The sequence below is a fragment of the Anastrepha obliqua genome, chromosome 1 (genome assembly GCF_027943255.1).
Source record: "Anastrepha obliqua isolate idAnaObli1 chromosome 1, idAnaObli1_1.0, whole genome shotgun sequence".
Taxonomy (NCBI): Eukaryota; Metazoa; Arthropoda; class Insecta; order Diptera; family Tephritidae; genus Anastrepha; species Anastrepha obliqua.
Window position 1 is genome coordinate 135,769,352 of NC_072892.1, and position 26,062 is coordinate 135,795,413.

At 36.2% G+C, this 26,062-nt stretch overlaps 1 protein-coding gene across 1 annotated transcript in view; it reads left to right on the forward strand.

Annotated features, from left to right (window-relative positions):
- Positions 1-3,794: 3,794 nt before the first annotated feature.
- The window catches only part of LOC129236264 (kinesin-like protein Klp98A), a 34,861-nt gene continuing 12,593 nt past the window's right edge, over positions 3,795-26,062 (forward strand). The window contains exons 1-4 of the mRNA XM_054870540.1: positions 3,795-4,725; positions 10,718-10,941; positions 23,077-23,390; positions 25,860-26,029. Coding sequence (XP_054726515.1) covers positions 4,679-4,725; positions 10,718-10,941; positions 23,077-23,390; positions 25,860-26,029 — 755 coding nt within the window. The 5' untranslated portion in view covers positions 3,795-4,678. The remainder of the gene's footprint in view (positions 4,726-10,717; positions 10,942-23,076; positions 23,391-25,859; positions 26,030-26,062) is intronic.

Here is a 26,062-nt window from a genome sequence, read left to right on the forward strand (position 1 = left end):
CAAAGGTAAGTATGTAAAAGACCCTTATCCGATCAATCTTAACGTATGGACGTGAGGTATGGACTCTTAAAGTTGCTGACTGCGCGCTAATTGCCAGCGTAGAAAGATTAAAAAGATTTTTGGCCCAATTAGAATGGATGACGGTATCTATAGAATCCGGTACAACTCCGAACTAAACGATCTCACTCCAAACGAGACAGCTTTGCGTTTTGTTAAAGCACAGCACATAAGATGCATAGGTCATGTGATCCGTATGCCTGCTGACTGTGCCATGAAGAAAGCCATGGCTGGAAAGTGAATTGGCGTAAAGGTCAAAGGCAGACCGACAAACCGATGGATAGACGTAGTACAAAACTGTCTCAAGGATTTGGGAATATGCAACTACGAATCAAAAGCTTTCTCGACTTTAGCTGTTATTCCATTATTCCTATCTCAAGTTAGATACCTTAAGTGGACTTAGGATTTAAAACAATTACTCTATACTTTTCAAAAAAAAAAAAAAAAAAAAATTATCAATTTACCAAACGGAATGATAACTAAACTCGAATTATGCAGAAATTTCACATCAGAATACACTCACGGTACGGTTTGGAATGAAATCCCAATTGTATTTAAAAACAATTTGAAAAAATCTTGAAGCAAATTGAGATAGGATGTTATTTCAAAATCATGAAAACAGAATATCGACTTTAGCTGTTTTGGTTTTTATGTATGAAATATTCAATTTTTAAGCTACTATGATACAATTTGAATGGAATACAAGAGCCACTTACCATTATCTTCTGTGACCCGCTGTGCCCGAAATTATTTTAAATATTTGTTAAGATTACAATTACGGGAGAATCGAAGTTTTTTATAACTTTTTTTTGATAATCAACAAAACCAATTTCTTGTTGACGAATTTTTTGATAAATAACAAAGCCAATTTTTTCATAGTTTTTCTGATAATCAGTAAATGTACACATTAATAAAATGAAAAACAAAAGGGAAAGTTTTTGCGTTTATTGACAAAATGTGCAGCCCTGGTATTATGTATGAGGTTTTATAGAAAAAAAAGAGGTTGTCTGTAAAGTCGGTTTACTGACGATAGTTTAACGTGATAACGTCATAAGAAAATACTGATTGAATGGTTGCATTTTTCAAAAGAAAATTTTAATTTTATTTGTTTGATAGATATTTTGTATGGATATAGAGAATGAGTTAACATTAACATAACATAACATAACATAACATAACATAACATGCTGCTCATATTTTGGTGCGTGCAGCCGGCTACATAGAATTATAAGACGTTATCACGTCAAAAAATAATAATAACATTAAAACAACAGGTATTATTAACAAACTTGGTTTTATTTTAAATTCTTCAAGTAAATCAAATTAATAGTAATCAATAAGAAGGCATATGCAAATACAAATACGTGAATTTATATATGTACATATGCGCATATACATACACATATACGCTCACTTAAGTAGGAGAGAGCAAGATGTCGAACGTTGCCGTTCGTTTGCTTTGTTTGCTCTGTCGTTCGCTCCGCGCATTCGCTTGCAGTTCATTCAAGGTAACGGCAATGAGCAAGGTAACGACAAATGAGCAAGGTAACGGCAATGAGCAAGGTAACACTAATGAGCAAGGTAACGGCAATGAGCAAGGTAACACTAATGAGCAAGGTAACGACACATTTTTTCGTGCGTGCAGCCTGTTAAATCGAATTAAAAGACGTTATCACGTCAAAAAAATTTAGACTATGTATATATTTTAATTTTTCTTTCTATAATAATCCCAGTACAGTGCAAACCTTGTTGTAATGCCGTCTAGTGAAATTCTTTAAATTTATAAGTACATATTTGTAAGTGCTAATGAGAATTTACCAACACACATGCATACAATTTTAATTTAAAAGTGTCATACATAAATTTATTTATTTCATTTACGATAATTTTCTCAATATCCGATTAATATTACCTTTAACCGGCAGTAACCTAAACTAACCGAAGAATGCCTTGCAATGACAATTTCATTTTCCCTGGCTTTCACTGGTTTAGTTAGCGGATTTTGGGGTTGTTCGGTCATTGTGAATATTTTACAAACAAAAAAAAGTTTCACAAAACCCATTGTGAATACACAAAAACTTTACAACAGCTGGGTTTTGTTTACAATTTTTGTATACAATTTATCGCAAGAATAATGGAAGATTGCGCCTTCCGAAATCGCTGTGACATCATCTCTGCAGATAAACAAACAAGAAGAGGAAAAGTAAACGAAACAAATAGATACTGCTAAACGCAAGAAATTACACTCACACACACGCCACTTTCTTGCCACAACGTCAATCGTTGAGTATTTATAAAAAACGATCTTCTCTTCTTGTTGCTTGTTTATCTGCAAAGATGATGTCACAGGGAATGTGGAAGGTTGTCGCGAAAAATAAAGTAGCGGTTTTCGGAAGACGCCACATTTTGTATTCTGTAAATCGTGATTCACATGCATTTTTCGTTAAGGGGTTACGTAGGTCCAGAATTTTCAAAAAATCTATTTTTTTCGTGTTTCGAGAGTACTGCATCTTTTCATGCGGAAATTCCCAATATTATAGCTTCTACAGCCCATTAAATAGTTAGGAAGCGGCTCGCGCGAGTTACATACTCTCTTACTTCTAAGAGTAAGATCATTAGAGAGATCAGAGAACTTCCGTTGTTAAGTTTAAATATTACTCTAGCTGTAAGTAAGTTTGTAAGTTTGTAACATACACTTTGTAATATTAGCTCTTAAGTTTTAGTTTTAGTAGACACTTCTGTTTAAACAGTTGATTTTAGTGACTAATAAAGACAATTAATAAAAAACAGGAATATTTAAAACATATTCCGTTTGTTGGTTTTAGTGACTAATAAAGACTATTAAAACTTAAAAAGGAATATTTAAAACATATTCCGTTAGTCGCGCTCCTGTACCTACTTTCTTTGGCAAGAATTTTTTTTTACTTTTTACAGATCCATAAACATTTCAAGGAGAAATGATGCAGACTGTGGAGCAACTTTTTTTTCATTGTACTTTTGGTCACGTGATTTTTATATACTAATTTTTGTAACGAAAAATTAAAATATTTTTTTTTTTTTTTAATTTAAGTACTAATAAACAATGTATACAATTTTTTTATATTTATTTCTATTGTTATCCCTTCTAAAAACAGGTTTTTCTTTTAGCGCATTTTTGGTGCTGCTGTAACCTCTTAAATGACTGACCGAGATTCTTCTCAAACTTTTAGTACAAATGCAGGAACTTAAAGTTTGATGCGGCCTCCGAACGGCGAATGTGTTTTTTTAGAAGTTTTTTGTGCTGGAAATACCGGCGGTATTTTGCTATTACCTGTGAAGCGGTTGAGTATTTAAAAAAAAATTTTACTTTCATATAATGATTCATGTCCACAGTTGAAATTGCACCCAGTACCAAGTAAATTGTACTCGCGCACCTGCACCTCGGTGACGACGGCCGATAGAGTAACTAAATAATATTAACGACAATTTAATTATCTGGATGTAGTATAATGAATGTATATATATGAAACAGATAATCGAGCTGGTAAAATATTGTTTAACATTTAATCGAGTATAACTGCATTTGGTTCGCAGAGTTTAAAAAGAAAACCGATTAACATTAGACCAAAAAGTATTTTCAGCTGGCAGCATTGGAATACGGAGGAATGCGACAAGCGAAAAAACAGAACACAACGTAACGAAGCAAAAAGCAAAACAAAAACGAAAAGTTGAGTAGACAGGTCGGAATTGAAGAAAGGTAAAAGCAGAGGAGCGTTAATAACATCAGCGAAGTTTGCCTTCTGAATTTATTTAAAAGAGTCGGGGGAGCAGACGCAATGAATCATTTGTGCCAAGCAAATGTTGGGAAGTTTAATAGAGGCACCGTCATCGTGTTCGTCTTCGCTATTGGCTCGTTAGTTAATTTTTGGGTTGGCAATGGACGCTAGTGAAGAGCGCAGTAACGTGGCGTGTATTAAATAAAACATTAAAATCATTTTCTACTAGCTTGATTTGTTTTGCTTAATTATGTATAATGTGATTTGCTAGCATTCAAATAATTTGCAAGAGTTTTTAGTGCAGCTCCAATCGATTCCTTTCATATAAAAGTCTGTGAAAAATGCCTATAGTAAAAGTGCACGTACGATGGGCAGATAAAGAGAATAAAAGTACGAAAAAAGAAACAAAAATACAATTGAAACATATACGAAACAAGTGTAATGAAATGTGCATTAACATATAATTAACTAAAAACACATAGACATACATAAATGATATAAATTTATATACGTACGTAGTGAGAATGAGGGTTCGGAATCAACAAGATAATCCCCAATTATGTAAATTGACTGAAAATTGGAATGTTGAAGATATTTTAAAGTCCATTCCTTATGGTATTGTTTAAACAAAAAAATTCCAAATACCGTCCCTTCTTATCAAAATTAGTGTGCCTTTTAAGTGAAAACAAACCGAGAACTCCAACCATCTCTTAATATCACCATACCTGCATCTTGCGAAATCTCTATGAAAATATTTATGTAGAAAATTTATACGAATTGACGCTTTGCTATACGTATTTCCCAAATACACAAAGAAACGTAAACTTGTTTGGGAAACCGAATTTACACAACAAAACACCTCAAAGATGTCGTCACTAAAGGTTGCTGTTCGTGTTCGCCCCTTCAATACGCGGTACGTATTGTCTATATACAAACATACATACATAAGTACAATTGTAGGTATATGCAAATTTTTTATGTATGCACATGAGTATGTTCGCTCGAACCTAAAAGCGCACGAAAGAACATCATTTGTGTAGAAGTAATCCAGAAATTATGGAATTAAATTATGAAAATTACCAAGATTATAAAAATATTTGGACATCTACACTCCTGACACAATAAACGCCACCAATCGATCGCTTTTTTTTTTCATATCTGAGACTGCACCTGTATTTTTTCTTGATTAATAAATAAAGGTTTAAAAGCTCTTTTATTGTTTGCAAAAATTTCATAACGACGAGCATCAGGTGGCGGCACCGAGTTCATATTTTATTTATGTGAATTAATTTCAGCATTTAGGTTTTCTCATCTTAATATAGATGTGTTTTAGAAATTTATAAAAAAACTAGCAAACCCGGCCCCCTTCGCTGGGCACACTAAAATAGAATAGATATGGTTTAGAACAGAAAATATATGGTTTTCATACTATTTATTTCTTTATTCTTTATTCAAGCGCTTTGGCATAAACAATATTTTTTGTTTTTCTATTTGTTTTTGAGTAAATATAAAATATAAATTGAAAATCAGGAAAAAAGAAGATTGTTTTTAAATTTCAAATCAACGCATATGAATAACTAAGAAACAATCGTCTTTTTTCCTGATCATCCATGAATTTTTCGTTTCAATTTATATGTTTTATTAAGCATTGGAGCTTTTTTAACCATTATCCATTTATATTTTTCAAAAAAAAAAAACGAAAAAAATTTTTTTTCCACGAACACATAAGTTCATTCGGATTTCACATTAAATTCTCAAATTTCGTAAGAAATTATTCACTGTTCCAAAATCCACTCCAAAAAAATTCACAAACAATTTTTACATGTTGCACTTACGTTTTTTCCTTATGGCATCCAAATCAGAAAGAAATATTGACACATTGTAACTCACACTGTCAATTTGACAGTTCAGTTCCGCCCCAAGCGTTCAAAAAGTAAGCGACATTATGGCTGGTTCAAAAGAACGCTGTACCCGTTGCCAGTGCTCCGAATTACAACCAAACTTTACGAAACCCATTTTCAATACTTACTTAACAATGTGCGTAAGTTTGGTTTAACTCGGTGCAAAGACACGGCGGATCCACGTTTTGGCATATATTTCGAGACCCTAGTCATCAATAGGTATGAAAATTACCCCGTACCGCACTTATCAACAGCTTTCATTTGATATCCATATTGTACATACACAACCAAAGGTTATCCGGGTTCACGTTTTGACCTATATCTCGAGACCCCAGTCACGGAGCGGCATGAAAAATACTCTGTACTAAAGCATTCACCAACAGCTTCAATTTGATATCCATATTGTACAAACACATTCTAGGGTCCACGTTTTGGTCTCTATCTCGAGACCCTAGTCACGGAGCGGCATGAAAAATACTCTGGACTAAAGCATTCACCAACAGCTTTCATTTAATACCCATATTGTACATACACATCCGAAGGTTACCCGGGTCCACGTTTTGACCTATATCTCGAGCCCTATTTCCAAAATAAAATATAATCCATGTTACTCGTGGATGATGTAGCTTTCGAATGGTGAAAGAATTTTTAAAATCGGTCCAGTAGTTTTTGAGCCTATTCATTACAACCAAACAAACAAACAAACAAAGTTTTTCTCTTTATAATATTAGTATAGATAATCTTGTGCCTGATCGAAGCTTTTTTTTCAAAATTAACAATATGGTGGCCTGAAGAAATATTTTCGAGAAAAAAACCGAAATTTTTGAAAAAAACCCTTCGATTAGGCACGTGTTTTTTATGTTTTTCAAAAGCAGTATAAATTTTATTGAAATCTACTAAGCCATTTTTAAGTTACAGTTCACCAGTTTAAAAAACATAATTTTTGAGAAAAACGCATTTAAAGTTTTGTTATCGATTTATGTATGTAGAGTTATACGAATTTTTTAATTACTTACACTGTGTCATCTATTCCTGGGCCATATAATAGTTCCTCAGCCGTCATAGCAGCTTCCAAAATATCGATTTGCTGTTGCCTACAGCACGTTTCATGGGCTACCGTAGATGAGCTAGACCAAGACGACTGATGATTACACTATACTGACAGGGCAAAGTTACTGCTACAACAACAACAACAACATTCCCACAAATAAGTCCCAGTGTACTCATTATAACCAATAATAAATTTATACCTTCATTGAATATACAAGTAGCTATGTATGCAGCAATTTGTACGATAGTATAACTACTATTTACCGTTTTTGTGCATATTTTCCATAATAGTTGATTAAAGCTTTCATTATTATTCCATAATTCCTTCGTCATCATTCTTACATTTTATTTACTTTTTCCATTGTAAGAACCATTGTTATATCCAAGTTTTCAGTGTTCACTCTATCGGGCGTTCAATAGAAAAACAATTTCTCGTTATATCCAAGTGTTCGCTATATGGAGTGTGCGTTATATCCAGACTCGACTGTATTTATTTGACAATACATTTTATCTTAGTTTAATCATTTTTTTCGTATTCTTAGCTTTATGAACCAATTTACTTTTAAATTTTTCGGAATCGTTTTGTCACAAAAGTTGTTTGGTGTCAAAAGTCCAGGGTTATATTGCGAAGAGCTTTTTATCAGTGAATCCTTTAAACTAACTGATCACTGTAGTGTTTTTCAAGCGAAAATAAACGCTATTCATGAAGCCTTAAAATGGTCAGAGATAAACAGAATATCATCAACAGATATCTGCATTCTATCAGACAGCCAAGCTGCCCTACCCGTCCTGGATGCATTTCAAAAAATATTAAGGAGTGTCTAACATTGTCGCCAATCTCTTAATGAGATGGCCAAACAATACCGTATTATTTTATGCTGGGCTCCAGGCCACAGAGATATACCAGGGAACTGTAGGACTAACCAACTTGCAGGAGACGGTACCTGTATGCCAAACATATATAATTTTATGGAGGTACTTCTCGCAACTTGTAAGCGTCTTGTTATGGACGCACCAATCAGTTCTGTTAATCAAAGATGGATTAGTGCCAATATCTGTGAAATTGCTAGGCAAACATGGCCAAGGCTAAATATACGTCTGTCCAAGAATATTATAAAATTGAGCAGGCAATTGTCTCATAGGAAATGACGCAAGTAATTTGGCGTTTACATGTATGATTTCTGTCGTAGCTGTAGGAGGGAGGAGGAGTTGGAAAAAATTTAAAACCGTTTTTGCACATGGCCGGCTCTAGCCAGAAGCAGGAATCGATATTTAAGATCCCACTTCTTAATGAATATAGATAATCTATACACTTTAGGTATCAACAACCTTTTACGATTTGTCCAAAGCTCAGGATGATTCAATCTGGAAGGGGAAATGTAGCCCAGCCCGTGCGGCTCACAACGAACCCATTTCGTTGTCTAGGTGGCATCGCTGTCTCTATGTGCGATACGGCTGCCAAACCTAACCTATTTTATATATGTAGGTACCATATAACCCAAACTTTTACAAATCCAAAATTTTTAAAAATTTCTAACTTTTTATTTATATTAGATCTAGCTGTACCCGGCGCGCGTTGCTAAACCATCAACTAAAATAAATTTAAGAAAAATAACTTTAAAGAAAAATCAGTTCACATATTCAATTCATTCTATGGTAACCCAATTTATTGGTTTTGTTTACTATATTTCGAAAAAATCGGTTGAACAGGGCAGAAGTTGCTACTCTGCAGCGCCACCTGGTGGCGAGTGGCAGCAATGAGCATATTCTACAAACCTTCTCCGTGGAAAAATACATATATATACCAATTTTTATAATAATCGGTCCAGTAGTTTTTGAGTTCATCGAGGACATACAGACAAACATTCTTTTTTATATATAAAGATTTTTAGAAAAAAATTAGCTATGTAGTTTTATAGCCCATCAAACATAAAAAAATAATAATTGGCGTGTACACTTCTATTAGGGTGTTTGGCTGAGCTCCTCCTCCTATTTGTGGTGTGCGCCTTTATGTTGTTCCGCTGTTTTAAGCCTTCCCAAAAGAAAAAAAAACTTTCTCTCATTTTGGTGTTTCATGCAATTAGGTTCGAGCCTACGCGCTTCCGAGTGGTCCCATTCGGCAACGGCGGCCGCAGTTTTATAGCCCATTCAATATTAGTATAAGAAAATTTAAGATCCAATTAACTCAAAACTCGCATTGATTTTAGAAAATTGTTTTGCGTTGAGGTGTTGAGCATTACCTTCCAAAAAGATTTCCGAAGATGTGCTTTTTATGGAAGAAAATTATCAACTTCGCCGAAAAAAAAATCGTCCAAAATCAATTCCATTTTCGCGCAAATTCAAACTTATATTTTATTATACTAAAATTGAATGGGTGCATATCTTGAAGTTGAAAATTGAACATTTTTTTAATTTATTAAATTTTTGTGAATTTTGGCCAAAGCATGAAACCTAGAGTTATAAGGTTTTTGTTGTAGAATGCACTATAAAGCGTTTTTCAGTAAGAGCGCTTCAACTTTTTTTTTTGAATAAAACACAAACGGTTTGACTTTTTTAACTAATTTTTTTTTTATTATCGAGTTTGAACATATACATTTAAGTATGAAAATCGATTTCTTTTGCATGACCACCGCATGCACGTTTTACGAAGTCCAATCGTTGAACCCAATTTTCGACCACTCTTTTGCATAAATCGGCCGAAATTCCAGCAATTTCGCGTTCAATATTGGCTCTGAGCTCACAAATCGTCGCCGACTTGTTACTGTAGAGTCTACAGTGTAGACCAATGACTTCACATAACCCCAAAGAGAATAGTCAGGCGTCAAATCACACGAGCGCGGTGGCCATTCGACCGGTCCATTTCTGGAAATAATGCGCTCATCGAACTTACTCTTCAACAAATCAATTGTAGCGTGTGCTGTGTGGCTTGTGGCCCCGTCCTGTTGAAACCACATGTCGTCTAAGTCCATACCATTCAATTGCGGCCAAAAATAATCGTTTATCATGTCGCGGTATCGATTTCCATTCACAGTAACGTGGCGATCGTTCTCGTCAACAAAAAAATATGGGCCAATTACGCCGCCGGCATGTAAACCGCACCAAACAGTGATTTTTTCGGGATGCAACGGTGCCTCATGAATCACGTGTGGATTGCTTTCTGCCCAGTAACGCATATTTTCCTTGTTGACAAAGCCATTGAGCCAAAAGTGAGCTTCATCACTGAAGATGATTTTTTGACTTTAAACTTTCTTAACAGAACACGCATTTTTATAATAAAATTCAATGATTTGCAAGCGTTGCTCAAGTGTGTAGCGTTCCATGATGAAATGTATACTAATGAAGTTTACAAATGATAAGCGAAAAAAAAAAATATTGCGTCGTTCGCCCTCCCTAGTTGAAGCGCACCTATTGAAAAACGCCTAACTTTTATAAAAAAAATTGAATACAAAAAAACAAAATTGAATACAAAAAAAAAATTGAGTACAAAAAAATTAAAAAAATTTGAATACAAAAACAAACAAAAAATTAATAAAAAAAAAATTATACAAAAAAAAAAATAATAAAAAAAAAATTATACAAAAAACAAATTATAAAAAAAAATTTAATACAAAAAAAAATTAACAAAAAATTAGTACAAAAAAAATTAATAAGCAAAAATTTAATACAAAAAAAAAATTTTAATAAAAAAAATTTAATACAAAAAAAAATTAATACAAAAAAAAAATAATAAAAAACAATTGAATACAAAAAAATTAATAAAGAAAAATTGAATACAAAAAAAAAATTAATAAAAAAAAATTCCATACAAAAAAATTCCATAAAAAAAAATTGTTCAAACTTGGTAATGCGTCGCGCTTCTCTTATTTCGCTTATTCGAATGTAGTTGTATATGTACTATAAATACATACATTCACATGTTTATGCCTGTAAATGACATGTCGTTTTTAATTTCAGTGAAATCGATATGGATGCTCAACTTATCATGCAAATGGAGGGCAAAAAGACGCGTCTCCTGAAACCGAAACTGCAATCCATCCGCGATGTTGGACGAGACAATCATCATGACTTCACATTTGACTACTCTTACTGGTCATTTGATGAGCATGACAGTCACTTTGCAACCCAAGAAGAAGTTTACAAAGATCTGGGCACCGATGTCATCGATTGCGCTTACGAAGGTAAGTTACGGCATGATGAATACTGAAAGGAACTGCATTTAATTGTTCAAATTGCATAACTTTGTAGGCAAAAGGCAAATGAGCAAAATTTACAACACCATCAACAAAAGATCGGTTTTGTCTTTGTTGCTCAAATAGCTGAATAGAAACGTGCGCTTTTTCTTCGACGCGCCATTTAAATCATATAAAACGAAATAATGTACATTTCATTGTTACAATCAGTTTATTAATTTTTGATCTTCGATTTATGTGTCCTTAATTCAGCTGATGCGCTCAAACAGGGTATGCAATGCATGCAATATCTGTACAAATCGCCTTGCGTGCTGCGATAACGAGTCGTGCGCCTAATTTTTTTGTCATTATTATAATTTCTGTTTTTTTTTTTTAATTACAATCGCAAAATCCTTACACTTAATGCTAAGCTACCGTTTGAACTTTTTATGTCGGTGAGAGTGACATTTGCTAGTTTCGCTAATTGCACATTGTCTGGGAGCCGATTTCTGATGAGCTCATAGCCCGTTCGCAACAGCGTATCGTCATCGCATTTTTTTTCGCTATTTTTTAAACTTCTACATTCATCTGAACAAGCTGGGATTCATGCCGCTTGTTTGCTATCAAAATTTAATACGTTCGTACGTGCGATTTTTTTATTGCTGTTTTAGAGCGAGCTCTACTATTTTTGGACAAAGTGTATTTAAATAGACAACAGTTACGTTTTCGGTCCCATCGTTATTTTGACTATTCTAATGGAAAAGCTATTTCGCTGGTATATCATGAACCCGTTCCTCCTACAAGCTGACAAACGTTGTAGAAAGAATAAAAATGAAAAGAAAAACTTGTACTTGAATAACCTGAAAGTGATCACCATAATAAGCGTGTGACTAAGAAAATAAAAAGCGTGCGCTGTTTTCTTCTGCAGAGCAAATGCGATTTGGTTACGGGAAAGCATTTCTACACAAACATATACATACATATGTATACATATGTTTATATATGATTTAATATATTGTATATGTATGTGTAGGCCACACAAAATCTTCAACGATATTAGTTATTTTTGAAACAAATAGCTAAAGTCTGATAAAAAATGTTAATCAAATTGGTTAACCTCATTAAAGTAAAGAAAAAAATTAGGTTTTTATTTTGGTAGATTAGATTTAGATTTATTGGAGGTTTGCATTTCGACTTCATGGTCTTTTGTGCCCTCTACTCATCTCAGTACCTCATCCAGGCCCAGTTCTCTTATTAAACTTAAGATAGAGCTGGGTTGGACTGAGCGTATGTGCCTTTCTTCTGGCTTCAAATGGCGGAGATGTCGCAACCTTCGCCGCGCTATAACGCTGCATTCAAGGAGAAGGTGCTTTGGAGTGTCCTGGAATATGTAGGTCACAGAAACGACAACAGTCAGTGGATCATATTCCGATCAACTGAGCATTCTCAGTTTATCTTTCGGTTGTATAGCCCACCTTTCACAAGTACATTGATATACAAGGTGGCACAAAATTAATCATCCAATTTAGTTTTCATGACTAAATAAAAAAAAATTGTTAGGCTTTGTTTTTGAATAACTTTTTACTAAATAAAAAAAGTGATGGAAATCTTTATTTTTACCTTTACACTTGCCTGTTTGTATGTACTGTACTGCAGTGATTAATTTTGCGCCACCTTGTGTGCAAAATTTTGATTATTTTCTTTAACTGTTTCACATTCAAATTGAGTTACACCCATTTTTAAAATAATATAGCCACCGACACCTTCCAGCCCATTATTTAAAGGACTATAAAGGCAGGCCACATTCCACAACATTGCTTACTTGCTGCCACTACTCGCGAATATGCAAATTTATTGGCATTTGGAAGAACCTTATCTACGTGCTCTTACAAAAATGTTTTGAATTTCTTTGAAATTTTCAAAACAAAATATTTTTTTATGTATAAGCAAAAATATTTTTAAAATTCAGGTTAATAGCAAAAATTCAGTCAGTATGGATCGCCATTCACCGTAACGGCAGTTCCTTCCGCATTTCAAAAAAATAAGAAGCGATGATGCCGCCAGTGCTCTATGAACTTCGCGAACAGATTTTTTTTTTTGCAAAGTAAATTTTCTCAATTTGGATGCGTTGTTCTGGCGTTAACTTTAACGAACAGAAATATCAACACAGTTCGCCATTCTCAACTGTCAAACTCTAGCTATCGATATATACAGGTAACCAACCCTCTTACAATGCGGTCAATAGGTTTCTGAAAAACCGCGTGGTAGCAAATCGCGTAGTAGGAGACTTTTACTCCATACAAAAATCAGGTTCCTATCGAAAGAAAAAGAAAATAGTTTGTTATATGTTTTATTTAAGATATTTTTTCCATTTATTTAGAGCATTATAACAACATGAATTAATTAATACCAATTCAATTATTTAAACAACACAAAACAAAATAAAACAAAATCTGAAAAAAAAAATAAAAACGTAATTGAAAAACTACTTAACAATGAATTGAACCAAAATTCAAATCACAACCTTCTACAAATCTTCCTCCTCGGGATCCCTTATTATAATTTGAGTGTGTTTGAAACGTTTCGCTCGTAGTCGTCCTAATTCAAAGTCAGAGCTTGATCCACTATCAGATCCTTTTCAGCGATTACTGGTTTTAAAAAATCTTTTATTGAAGTCTGTTTTCCCTTATTTCGTAAATCTTTATAGATTTCCTGGTAGGCAGATAAATTGTTTTCTAGATTTCTTTTGAACATTTCTGCTCTATCCCTTAGAGGATCGTTTTCTAAAATATACTCTTCCAACTCCTTCCCCAGACTTTAAATTTTCTCTACACTTTTTAGTTTTTTTGCATCGGGAATGTCGTCAGAGCTAAATCTGTTCATTTATATCGTCATCCGTAACTAATTCTCGAATATCAGTCATAGTAATTTCGTCAAATCCATCGCCTCTTTTTACGTTCACCAGATGCATTACTGCAAAGTACCAATGTTATTCGGTCCTTAGAAACCTTAAACCTAGGTGCTGTTTTTTCGTTTTTCGAAATAAAAATTCTTGACGGCATTTTTTTCCACCATAAAACCATCTCATCAGATGCTCTTTCACACTGTACATATTTTCAAATTGTGTAATGCATGTCGATTACTGAACTTTTCAAACTTTCATCGTTTGCTAGCCACGAATTGATGGGTGTGTTCATAGGTTGATGGTTGCTCTGTTTCCTTTAAATAATCGAATATTTTTAACGCTTTCTGCTTAATTCCATTTTTATCTAAGGGCAATCGCTTTTTTGTCATATCTTCTATCCACACCGTTAGCGTTTGTTCCATTTGTTCCTCTATCTTTGCTCTTGAAGGGCCAGTGATTTTTGCGAGTACCGATGATCCAGATAATATCGAACATCTTATTTTCTCTTCGTTTTGTTTTATTGTTCTTTTTGTTGATTCATTTAATTTAAAATGTCTAGCAATATCAACTACCCTTTCTTGATTTGTGATTGTGATAAATTTTGGCATTTTTAAGGCCTAAATTACAATTTAAGCTATACAAAATATTAAAAGAAACTTACTGATTACGAAATGTACTCACGTTGATTTTCACGAAATAAGCATATAAGACAAAAAATACAAGCATATAAATTCTATACCTTTAAAACTTTTTAAATATATTTTTTCGAAAAGTTTTTAATCAAATTTTTTCAGAAATGTTTTCCGACTTGGTGATGCAATTCTCACGACTTCTTTACTGTGAATGGCGAGACAAACATAAAAATCCAGAAACTCTTTCAAAATTCAGTTTTCGGAAAATCCTCTTTTTATAAATAAAAATGCTTGTGTAAATTTTAGAAAAAAATATGCGTTTTAACCTTGCCGTTACTTTGAAAATCGCGTTGTAGTAGTACCGCTTTGAAGGAAATTTTCCGCATTTTGTGTAACGCGTTATAGGAGGGTTAACTGTACATATAATTATGTAAATGTTATGAGCGGCAATGAAGTACGGAACGCAATTTCCCACTGGCTTTTATTGACTGTATATTCGAAATTTTATTTTCTTCTAAGTTTCTGTTAAAAAAAAAGTTATTATTTTAAAATAAATGTATATAAAATACATTAATTCTATACTTAATCATTATTTTTATGTCTAAAGGCGAAAAATCACTTCAAATGTATGTACAATAGTACAACACAAATCAGCTCGTCTGTTAGTGAATTTCCTTAAGGTTTTAATTGTGTTCAATAGTAAAATTAACTATCACCAGCCATCAATCTAACTCAAGAGCGTAAGCGAAAACTCTCTGCCAAATAGAAAGTAAAGCAAAAAGTCAACGAGAAAATATGCAAGCACTTGCAGTAAGCGGTAGAAGTAGGCGTATTAGCTCAGTTTGTTTACAAATTTTTGTGTTGTTCACAAAATTGCCATAAATATACTTTATATATTCACGTTTTTTGTTGTTAAATTTAAAGTTTTATCGTTTCTAATTGTAAACTGCAAAATTCAAAGTGCACAAATTACTAGAATCCACAAAAAATGAATTTGTTTGTTTACAAAAAGTTCCGTTATATGCTTTCAGATCCCATGTTTTCGTGATGGATAATTTTTGCTGGCTAAAATTTCCGAAGCATAAAATCAGTCTTTTTTGCATCGAACTGTTACTTTGCTCTCTAGGTTTTTGCGTGTTGGCCAATTTTTTGGTATTAAATAACGTCTTTTTGCATAAATTAAAAAAAATATAAAATTTTGTGGTATCGAACAACAATAGTTGAGCTCACGTTTGTGAATAATCAGAAACTATCAGCTTTTGGCGCTCACAGATGCTAGCAATGTAGGGGAAATTAGGAGAGGAAACTGGCTAATACTTTCTTTTGGAAAAAAATTATCAGCAGGAAAAATAGCTAATCGTGCATAACTGGTTACAATTTATGCAAATCAGTAAATCTAATTTACGCAGGAACCTGTTATGTCAATAGACATAAACGCGGCTCCACCTTGAAGAAATGCTAACGCGGTTCCAGGGTGGAAATCAGCCGAGGAGGAGGAATGTTATAGTGTTAGTGGGAGCATGCCCCACATACCATTGGTGTGACGGCACCTTTGATGATGTTTCAGACATTTTGATAAAGCATTGCTTGATTTATACGATAGATGAAAGAAGGACGCCGGAAGGGAAATGTATAATACATAAGTCATCGCCTTTATAGCCGCTCAGCTATCACGTAGAAGTTTATTGCGCATTTAATTGTTGCTTCCGTACATACAGGCTCTGCAAAGGCCTCAGCTTGAAACACAGTGCAATAGTTAGGGAGCTTATATGACTTTTTGATGCTTATTTCTGCACAATATATGACAGGGCCAACCCTCTATTCCATTTTTGATCTATCGGTAAATATACTATGATTAGAAAGTACCGAGAATATATACTATATATGTAAGACAAGATGTGTCTATAGTTTATTTGTATGCACTATGTAAAATGTTACAATAGATTAAGAAAAATTACAAAATAGGTTGATATGCAAAAATTACAGCTTGACAAAACCCGACTTTCAACTTCGATATTTAACAACGTTCTGTTCTCTCATTCGTTTCTGCTTTTCAATTGTTACAGCTAATACTCCTTTGCCGACCACCCCTTTACCGACTGCTATTGTCTGTGCAGACATAAGGGTGACACTTAAATTGTGACAAAACTAACATCTTACATTCGGCCATCCTGCTCGTCATCTGTCTCAGATGACTCTTCATCGATATCGTCCTCTTCTTGTTCGATGTAACGCCATAGCTTCATGTAGTCGGCACTGGTTGAAGTTTGCTGCGGGCCCTGAAATTCAGCGGCTTTTTTAACGTCATACCTATCGTTTCTTTTCACCTTTACAACTTCGTAGGGACCGATGTACTTGTTCGACAGCTTCTTTCCCGTTACAAATTGAGTGACTTTGATGGCTACTAAGTCCGACAACTGATAGCCATGCTGCCCTTTGCGCTTCTTATCATAGTTGATTTTATAAGTCTCCTGTGCCTTTTGGATTTGTGCTCTGACTTCTTCACGGATTTTATTACGTTCGTCTTGCAATCCCTGCAGCAACTCCTCCTGTAGAATCTTTAGAAGTTCGGTATCTGTTTCGTTTCTCATCTTTACTCCGAACATAACTTCGAATGGCGTAAATTTTGTAGATGAGTGAATATGTCCATTAATTGCTCGCTGCACTTGAGATGTGTATTGATACCATTTTGACGGCTCTGCTGCTGACTTTTTTGCTAATACCGAAATAATGACGCGATTGACCCTTTCAACTTGCCCGTTACCTCTCGGAACACCTGTTGTCGTTTCAACGTGCTCGATCTTTGAATTCTCACAGAGCTCTTTAAAAAGTTTGGACGTAAATGCTGTACCCTTGTCACTAATTATACGCTGCGGACAACCGAAAATTGTTATCCAGGATTCGATATGTTTGACAACTTCTTGTGCGTCTGTAGACTTTGTGGGATATAACCAGGTATATTTTGAGAATGCATCGACTATAGCAAATATGTATTTATACCGTTTTGATGTGGCATCTAGTGGACCCAAATGGTCGATGTGTAACGTAGAAAGTGGTATGTCTCCCTTATCTATGCAATGCAAAAGACCATCCTGCTTACCCAGCTTTCGGTTCCTCGTAATGCACTCGATGCAGTTTGCGATTACTTGATTAGCTTTCCTTTCAAGGTGTGGTATGTAATAGTCCTGCCTAATTGCGTGAATCGTTTTCTGAGAACCCATATGTCCAAAGTTGTGTGCGTTTGTAATGATTTCCTTTTCCATGCTTTTAGGAACGGCTAGTAGGTCCTGCCCATCGACTTGCTTATAAATCAGCTTGTTTTTCATTTTGTAGTCGGCGTACTGCTTATGTTTAAGGATCTCTGCAACTGCTACCAAATGATCGTCTTTTTGCTGTGCTCTTCGGATTTGTACGTGCACCTCCGATGTTACTGTCATAACAGGGAAACGACTTAACCCGTCAACGTGTTTCATTCTGCTAGCTTCACGATGCTCTATAGTAAATGAATAGTCTTGTAGATACATCAACCACTGGACAACCTCGCGTGGTATATCTTTTTTCGTGCTTGTCTGTTTGAACGCCGCGCAGTCAGTTACGAGAGTGAATTCTATGCCCATAAGATAGTGACGCATCTTTTTCGTGGCTAAATGCGCTGCCTTTACTTCCAAAAAATAGCTATGCATTTTTTCTTCATGCGACGATGTTTTCTTGCTCCAGTAAAAAACAGGATGCCATTTGTTGTCGTGTTGCTGCAAAAGCGTAGCCCCAAATCCTTTTTTGGATGCATCAACGTGGAGCTGTGTTTTGGCATTCTGCTTATATATCTTCAAAACTGGTTCTGCTGCTAGAGCCGCCTTTAGATTATCGATTGCTTGTATCTGCACGCCTGCTATCTTAAATTCAGCATCCTTTTTGAGCAACTCTGTCAACGGTCTGGCTAATACGGCATAATTTTTAATGAATTTTCGAAAATATCCAGTCAGCCCAAGGAACGCCTGAACATCTCTTAGATTTTTCGGCAACGGAAAATTTTTTACAGCCTTTACTTTCTCTTGTCCAGGCCAGACACGCCCGTCTTCGACTTCGTGGCCTAGAAACGTTATTTTTGTTTTTAAAAATTGGCATTTTGACCATTTTATTTCTAAACCATGCTGCTCTGCTCTCTTTAAAACTATTTCCATGTTCGCTAAGCATTGCTCAGCTGTTCCCCCAAAAACAACAATGTCGTCAACGTATATTTCCATAATGCCATTATTTATTAATTGTTGAAAAATATAATTAATGAAGCGCACAAAAACTGCCGGCGAATTACAAAAACCAAATGGCGCTCTATTGAATTCGTACAGCCCTTCCTTTGTAACGAACGCCGTGTATTTGCGACTGTTTTCATCTATTTCGACGTGGAAAAACCCATTTTTTAGGTCCATCACGGTAAAGTATTTGGCGTTTTGCATTTTTTCAAGGACTTCTTCTACGACTGGTACTGGAAACCTATCTTTTAGAACCAATGTGTTCAACTTGCGAAAATCTACGCACAGCCTGTAACAGCCATCCTTCTTTTTAGCCAACACGATTTTGCTAGCAACCTCAGAAAATGACTCGCGTACTATGCCCTGCTGTAACCATTCGTTTACTTGCTTTCGCACCACTTCTCTTTCTGCTGCTGATAAACGACTTGGACTTTGGCGGAAGGCGATATTACTGCAGTTTGGTACAATTTTCAGCTTAATGGGACAGCTCGACTGGACGTTCGATGGCTTATAGTTGTCTATCAGCTTCTTTACGGCTTCTCTGTACTTCGGTTCTACGTTGATTTCTGGATTATGTTCGACTACGTTGTAAACATTGTACTCGTTTTTCTCGCCCGCTTGTGCAAAAGTGTAACAACCAGCATTTAAGGTCACGCTGAACTTTTTCAAAAAATCGTAGCCTACAATTACACTAACATTTATCGTCGTATCGGGAACAAGAAGAAACGTGTGTTGTGTATGCAGCCCGTCGACGTTAACTTCAGCGTTAAACTCACCCAAAACAACTGTTGCTACATTTCCCAAACCGAACAACCTAGTAAAACTTTTTTTCAACGAACATCTACTATATTTTGCATCGAAAACGCCTTTACGCATCAGAGAGACATCAGATCCAGTGTCCACCAAGCAGGATAATATCTCGTTGTTGATTTTCATCTGTTTAATTCGCTTTTCATCTATCACAACATTAACACTTTGTTTTACAGCAACACAGTCTTTGGATGTATGGCCGCTGCCATTGCATCTGAAGCACTTGGTTTCTTCCCTACATTCGGCTCTTTTGTGTTGTGTTGAACCACAATTAAAACAGCGCAGCGGCTTACGATCGGCGTTGTTAAAGTTTTTATCGTGTTGCGCCTGTGTATTTGGTGAAGAACGACGTTTATTTTGCATTAAATTTCTATTTAATGACATTATTAATTCGTACGCTTTTATTAATTCCTTATACGATGTTGCACTGTAAAGAGGATATTTCCTGTCCTCGCGAATATCTACACCGTCCGCTATGTATGCAATTACCGACTCTTCTTCAATACAGCCAAGTGCTGCTATTTTTCGCATTTGTAAAACATACTCATGGAAATTTTCGGAAATTAGTTTTTTACGCGTTGCCAACTGTTTATGTACTTCAGCGCTGCTTAGTTTTTGGTCAAACTCGTTTAGCAACGCTACGCAAAGAGAATCATAGTTCGAAACTGTGATTGTTTCCAAGAACAAAGCTGCCGCGCCTTTCATTTTATTGCGTGCATTTACATATTTCTGCTTACTATTCAGCTCATATGCTTCCGAATTTTCATTGAAGTTATTCAGCCACTGCCTAATCGGAATCGATGCCCCATCGAAACACGGTATGATTTTTGCGAAGCTCTCAACTGAGACGCCGCATCCATTGTTTCGATCATTCTGGAGAATTCTTTCGGCTAAAAATTTCAAAATGTCGTCGTTAGTGTTGTTGTTTTGCTTGTCGTCGCCCTCCATGTGACCGCGTTCTTCACATTTGTACTCGTTGGTTGCCTTCGCCATCTGCACGCCTTCGCCGTCCGATGCCGCACTTTCGCCTGTCTGCTCTGCTTCTTGGGCAGCTCTGCGCCTTCTGGATGTTGACATTCTCGGTTTTATTTTTTAATTAATTTAATTTAATTTTCCGATGGTTGAGCCCCCATGTAAGACAAGATGTGTCTATAGTTTATTTGTATGCACTATGTAAAATGTTACAATAGATTAAGAAAAATTACAAAATAGGTTGATATGCAAAAATTACAGCTTGACAAAACCCGACTTTCAACTTCGATATTTAACAACGTTCTGTTCTCTCATTCGTTTCTGCTTTTCAATTGTTACAGCTAATACTCCTTTGCCGACCACCCCTTTACCGACTGCTATTGTCTGTGCAGACATAAGGGTGACACTTAAATTGTGACAAAACTAACATCTTACATATATATAATTGGAGCGCACACCCTTTTTGGATATTTGGCCGAGCTCCTCCTCCTATTTGTGGTGTGCGTCTTGATGTTGTTCCACAAATGGAGGGACCTACAGTTTCAAGCCGACTCCGAACGGCAGATATTTTTATGAAGAGCTTTATTCATGGCAGAAAAATGTTTTTTTTCTTAATTTTGGTGTTTCACCGAGATTCGAACCATCGTTCTCTCTGTGAACTCCGAATGGTAATCACGCACCAACCCATTCGGCTACGGCGGCCGCCCTAGGGCGGGAATGTTTGAATAAAATAAAACAGAGTTAAATTTCAGTCAAATTTATTTTATCTCCTTCAAAATATGACCCGTCTGAATCAACACACATGCGCCAACGTTTAACCCAGTACTCCATGCACCTCTGGTAGGCCGACGAAAGGATGGCCTTCAGCTCCTTCGACGCATTCTCTTTGATCTCCTCTATCGACTGAAATATCCTTCCACGAAGTAATAAATTCAACTTGGAAAACAAAAAGAAGTCGCACGGGGCTATATCAGGTGAATACGGTGCTTGCACGATGGTATTTACTTGGTGTTTGGTCAAATAATCCAGCACAATTTGGGATCGGTGCGATGGCGCGTTCTCATCATGCAAAGTCCAAGAATTGTTTGTCCGCATTTCCGGCCGGCCAGGCAGACACTAATGATCCGAATGCGCTAAAAAGTGGCAGATATATGTCCTACAGTCCTACCAACATAAAAAAAAATATGGGCGGCGGTTCGTTTAAACTAAACATTCCCGGTACTATTTGATCATAGGTATTGATGGTGCTAATTCTCGGAACTAAGCCTTTGCGCTATTTATCGTCTTCGATAACGGTCTTTAGCGGTTTTCCAAAACTCGACACTTTAACCATATACTGAATTAACCGTGGCATTCCCAATAATAGAGCTGTGCGCAAAGGTTCTAGAGGTAAGCTGATCGGTTGTTGGTAGCCTCACAGCTGAGTTTGCAGCTCAATTTTTCGCATAGAGATCAATCGGTGTTAGGCTGAGGATAGGATCAAGAGCTGCTCCTGACTAGAAATTTTGGTAAGGCGGTGATTAGACGCAAATAAGGCAGACCGCATTCCAAATTTGCGCCTCATAAGGCAGCCAAACTAGGCCCAAGACCCGAAAGGTAGCGCCACACATCTGCCTCATTAGGCGCAGGTTCGAAAAACCGAACTTCGGTAATACTCTGGATGCCCTTCTACAAATCAGTTAGGGATTCCAATTTATGCCTAAGTGAGACACTGCCACAGATTTTCGTGACCACAACCAAATTTGGTATTGTTCTGGCATGCCAATCTTTGCCTTGCCTAACGTGGCCCTGGTAAGGTAATAGTGAGGCGTGCCTCAGCAAGGCCTACCTAATTCGGGCCTAACTGATTCTTCGGCATGCCTCACTGTAACTCTAGTCGGGCTGTTGTCGTTGCTTATCGTCTTCAAAATTAAAAAAAAAAATGCAAACTAAAATAATTTGCGTGATAATGCCTTGGCTCTGCTTAGTCCACAACTGCATATTAAAAAGTGGGCAGCGATTTTATATTTCGAATAAACCTTAACCGGGTCAAAAACATTTATATTAATTTATTTATAGCACTTTTTGCAAATCAATCTCTTTTCTTTAGTAATGCCATTTGTTAAAATATATTGAAACTTTCGCTCGGCACCGTGTGCGCAGAAATATGTATTATTATACTATTTGGCTATGAGATAATGTACATATGTATGTGTGTGTGTAGTGCGTATTGTATTCAGTGCGTTGTTTTAAGCACAACAATGCCAGTGCACTTTCGCTGGCCCAGTTGAAGCTTATCTTACGAATATTTTAAGTGCATACAAAAAATGTACGCTTGTCTAGAGCTTAAGCCAAAATACGCACTGAGGTGGGTGAGGATGTTCCGCTATCGTGGTTGCACTTTGAATGCATTGTTGATTGCTGCATAGATTTATTCAATCAAATTTTCGCAGAAAACTACTTAAACAAAAGAGTCATGAATACATTTTTCTTTTCTTTATGAAAGCAATCAACCAAATTTCTCTAGTAATTTTATGGAATTATTTCTATTAAAAAGATAAAAAATATTATTAATTGAATTTTTTATATTTTACAGGCTACAATGCATGTGTTTTTGCCTATGGCCAAACTGGTTCGGGCAAAACGTTCACAATGATGGGCACGTCTGATAATCCGGGCTTGATACCGCGCATATGTCAAGAGTTGTTTGCGCGCATGCGTGTCGGCCAGGAGTCGGGTACAGGCTATAAGACACATGCCAGCTACTTGGAGATTTATAATGAACGTGTCAAGGATCTACTGGGACCGCATAACGTGGGGCATGGGTTGCGCGTACGTGAACATCGCACTTTGGGGCCGTACGTCGAAAATCTCTCTCAACATGCGGTTTCGAATTTCGAAGAAATTCAGGTAATGATGAATATGTATGTACATACATATGTAATTGTTATATTTACATTTTAAGGAAAATTTGCTTGTGAGGTAATAAATTATGCTCGCAAACCGTTTTAAACACTGGCTTCTGAGTTAAAATAAAAGATTTTCTGCTGACAACCCGTTGCCGAAGAAGTTTGCACGTGAAACATATCTACATATCTTTTAAGTTCTGAGCGCATACTAGGTTCTTCAATAAGTTTTGCGGTTGGATAAGAAAACACAATGTTATGGTTTGAAATACACTTCATTATTTAGTATATTATAGTTTCCCTGAACATCAATGCTCTCGTTCCAATTTATGAATTCTATCCCTGAATTGGGAATCTGGAAGGGCTGTAAAATACGCTTCCACAGCTGTATTGATCTCATTATTTGATGAAAAACGCTTTCCACGCATGAATTTTTTTAGGCCTGGAAACAGACGGAAGTCGTTAGGGTCCAAATCCGGCGAATACGGTGGATGCTCCAACAATTCGAACTTTAATTCATGGATTTTAGTCAGTGTCAAAATGCTCTTGTGACACGGTGCATTATCCTGATGAAAAAGAATTTTTTCTTTGGCCAACCTAGTTTTTTTTTCACGAAATTTTTCCTTCAACTGATCTAAAAGGTTGCAATAATATTCCGAATTTATTGCTTTACTAGTTTTCAAACGAAGTACCTCCTGTCTTCAAACAAACAGTCGGCGCACTCGCGTATCGGCACCCACGTCACTGTAGACAGTTATAATTTCGAGGTTGTATATTAAAAGACTACGTTTATTTAGGAACCAGCATTAACACCGATAACAATGTCAGCCTTGAAATCCAACGTAGAATCTCTCTTGCCAACAAGTGCTACTTTGGACTAAGTAGGCAACTGAGCAGTAAAGTCCTCTCTCGACGAACAAAACTAACACTCTACAAGACTCTCATCATGCCCGTCCTAACGTATGGCGCAGAAGCTTGGACGATGACAACATCCGATGAAGCGACGCTTGGAGTGTTCGAGAGAAAGATTCTGCGTAAGATTTTTGGACCTTTGGCGAATATCGCAGGCGATGGAACGATGAGCTGTATGAGCTTTACGGCGACATAGACATAGCGCAGCGAATAAAGATCCAGCGGCTTCGTTGGCTGGGTCATGTCGTCCGAATGGATACAAACGCTCCGGCTTTGAAAGTATTCGATGCGGTACCAGCTGCTAGAAGTAGAGAAAGGCCTCCTCTGCGTTGGGAAGATCAGGTGGAGAAGGACTTGGCTTCACTTGGTGTGTCCAACTGGCGCCGGTTAGCACGAGAAAGAAACGACTGGCGCGCTTTGTTAATCTCGGCCAAAATCGCGTAAGCGGTTATCGCGCCAATTTTGAAGAAGAAGAAGTTTTCAAGTAAGACACAAGCAAAATTCCTTTCGCATCATAACGAAACTGATGCTAGCACCTTCTTGGCCGATTTCTGGACACGAACTCGTATCGGAGCCGAAGAACCAGGTTTATCCCACTCTTTAGCCTCATGTTTTGACTTAGGCTCATGGTGATAGACCTAAAGTGTTATCCATAGTGATGAATCGATGCACAAAATCCACTTTATCCTTTCGGAAATGCTCAATGAAAAAGCAACAGCAAAGAATTCCATTGTTAGCGATTGTGGCACCTATTGTGCACACAGCAACCCAATTCTTCAGTCAACATATTGATTACACTGCCTGATAAGATGCCCATTGAGATGCCTAAATCTCTTTCAGTTACTCTACGATTTTCCAATACTGTATTCTGTATTTTATCTACAATTTCTGGCGTTGCTGCTGTTTTTGGATGCTCTTGACGTTTACTGTCTTCAAGGTTTGTACGACCACGTTCAAATTCCATTTTTCTACCGTACTAATTGATGGCGAAAAGTCCTTATACATCTTCAACTTTCGTTCATAAATTTCCTTTGCTTTTAAACCTTCCAAAAATAAAAATTCCATCACTGCACGATACTTGATTTTTTCCGTTGTCGAAAATAATGTGACACGTTGATACTAAATGGCTCGTAAACAAAGAACGAAGTGACAGATTGAAATGGCACTTCCCATAGATATGTTCATATGAAGAGTCTCCCAACACAAAGAAAAAAACAGAAGTGAGGCTAGTAGCAACGCCCTCTCTTATCGAATCACAAAACTTATTGAACAACTTCGTATGTACAAATGCACATTTATTGGTTGATTACTAATAATTCTTTCTTTCTTTGAATTCATTTGGAGCGCATTTATCGCTTCAATAAAAAAGAAATGTCTGCCAAAAGTGAATAGAAATGCCACAGAGGGGTATCTTCCTCACCTTAGAGCGAGAGCGAACCTTTTATGGCTCGTCAGTAGCTTCAATACTCGCCAGTTTTACTTTCGGTTCGCTTACTTTAATTCGGTTTTTTCTACCTTCCTTTAATTAATTTTATTTATAATTTTGTCGTTCTTCTCCTAGGAATGTATTGCGCGTGGAAATATTCAACGGACCACAGCCAGCACGAACATGAACGATACCAGCAGTCGCAGTCATGCTATTTTCACGATAACTTTTGTCCAAGCTGTGTTTATGAATGACATGCCGAGTGAAACCGTTTCCAAAATCCATTTGGTGGACTTGGCAGGAAGGTAACTAACTACTCTTGTCTTTTTATGAAACTA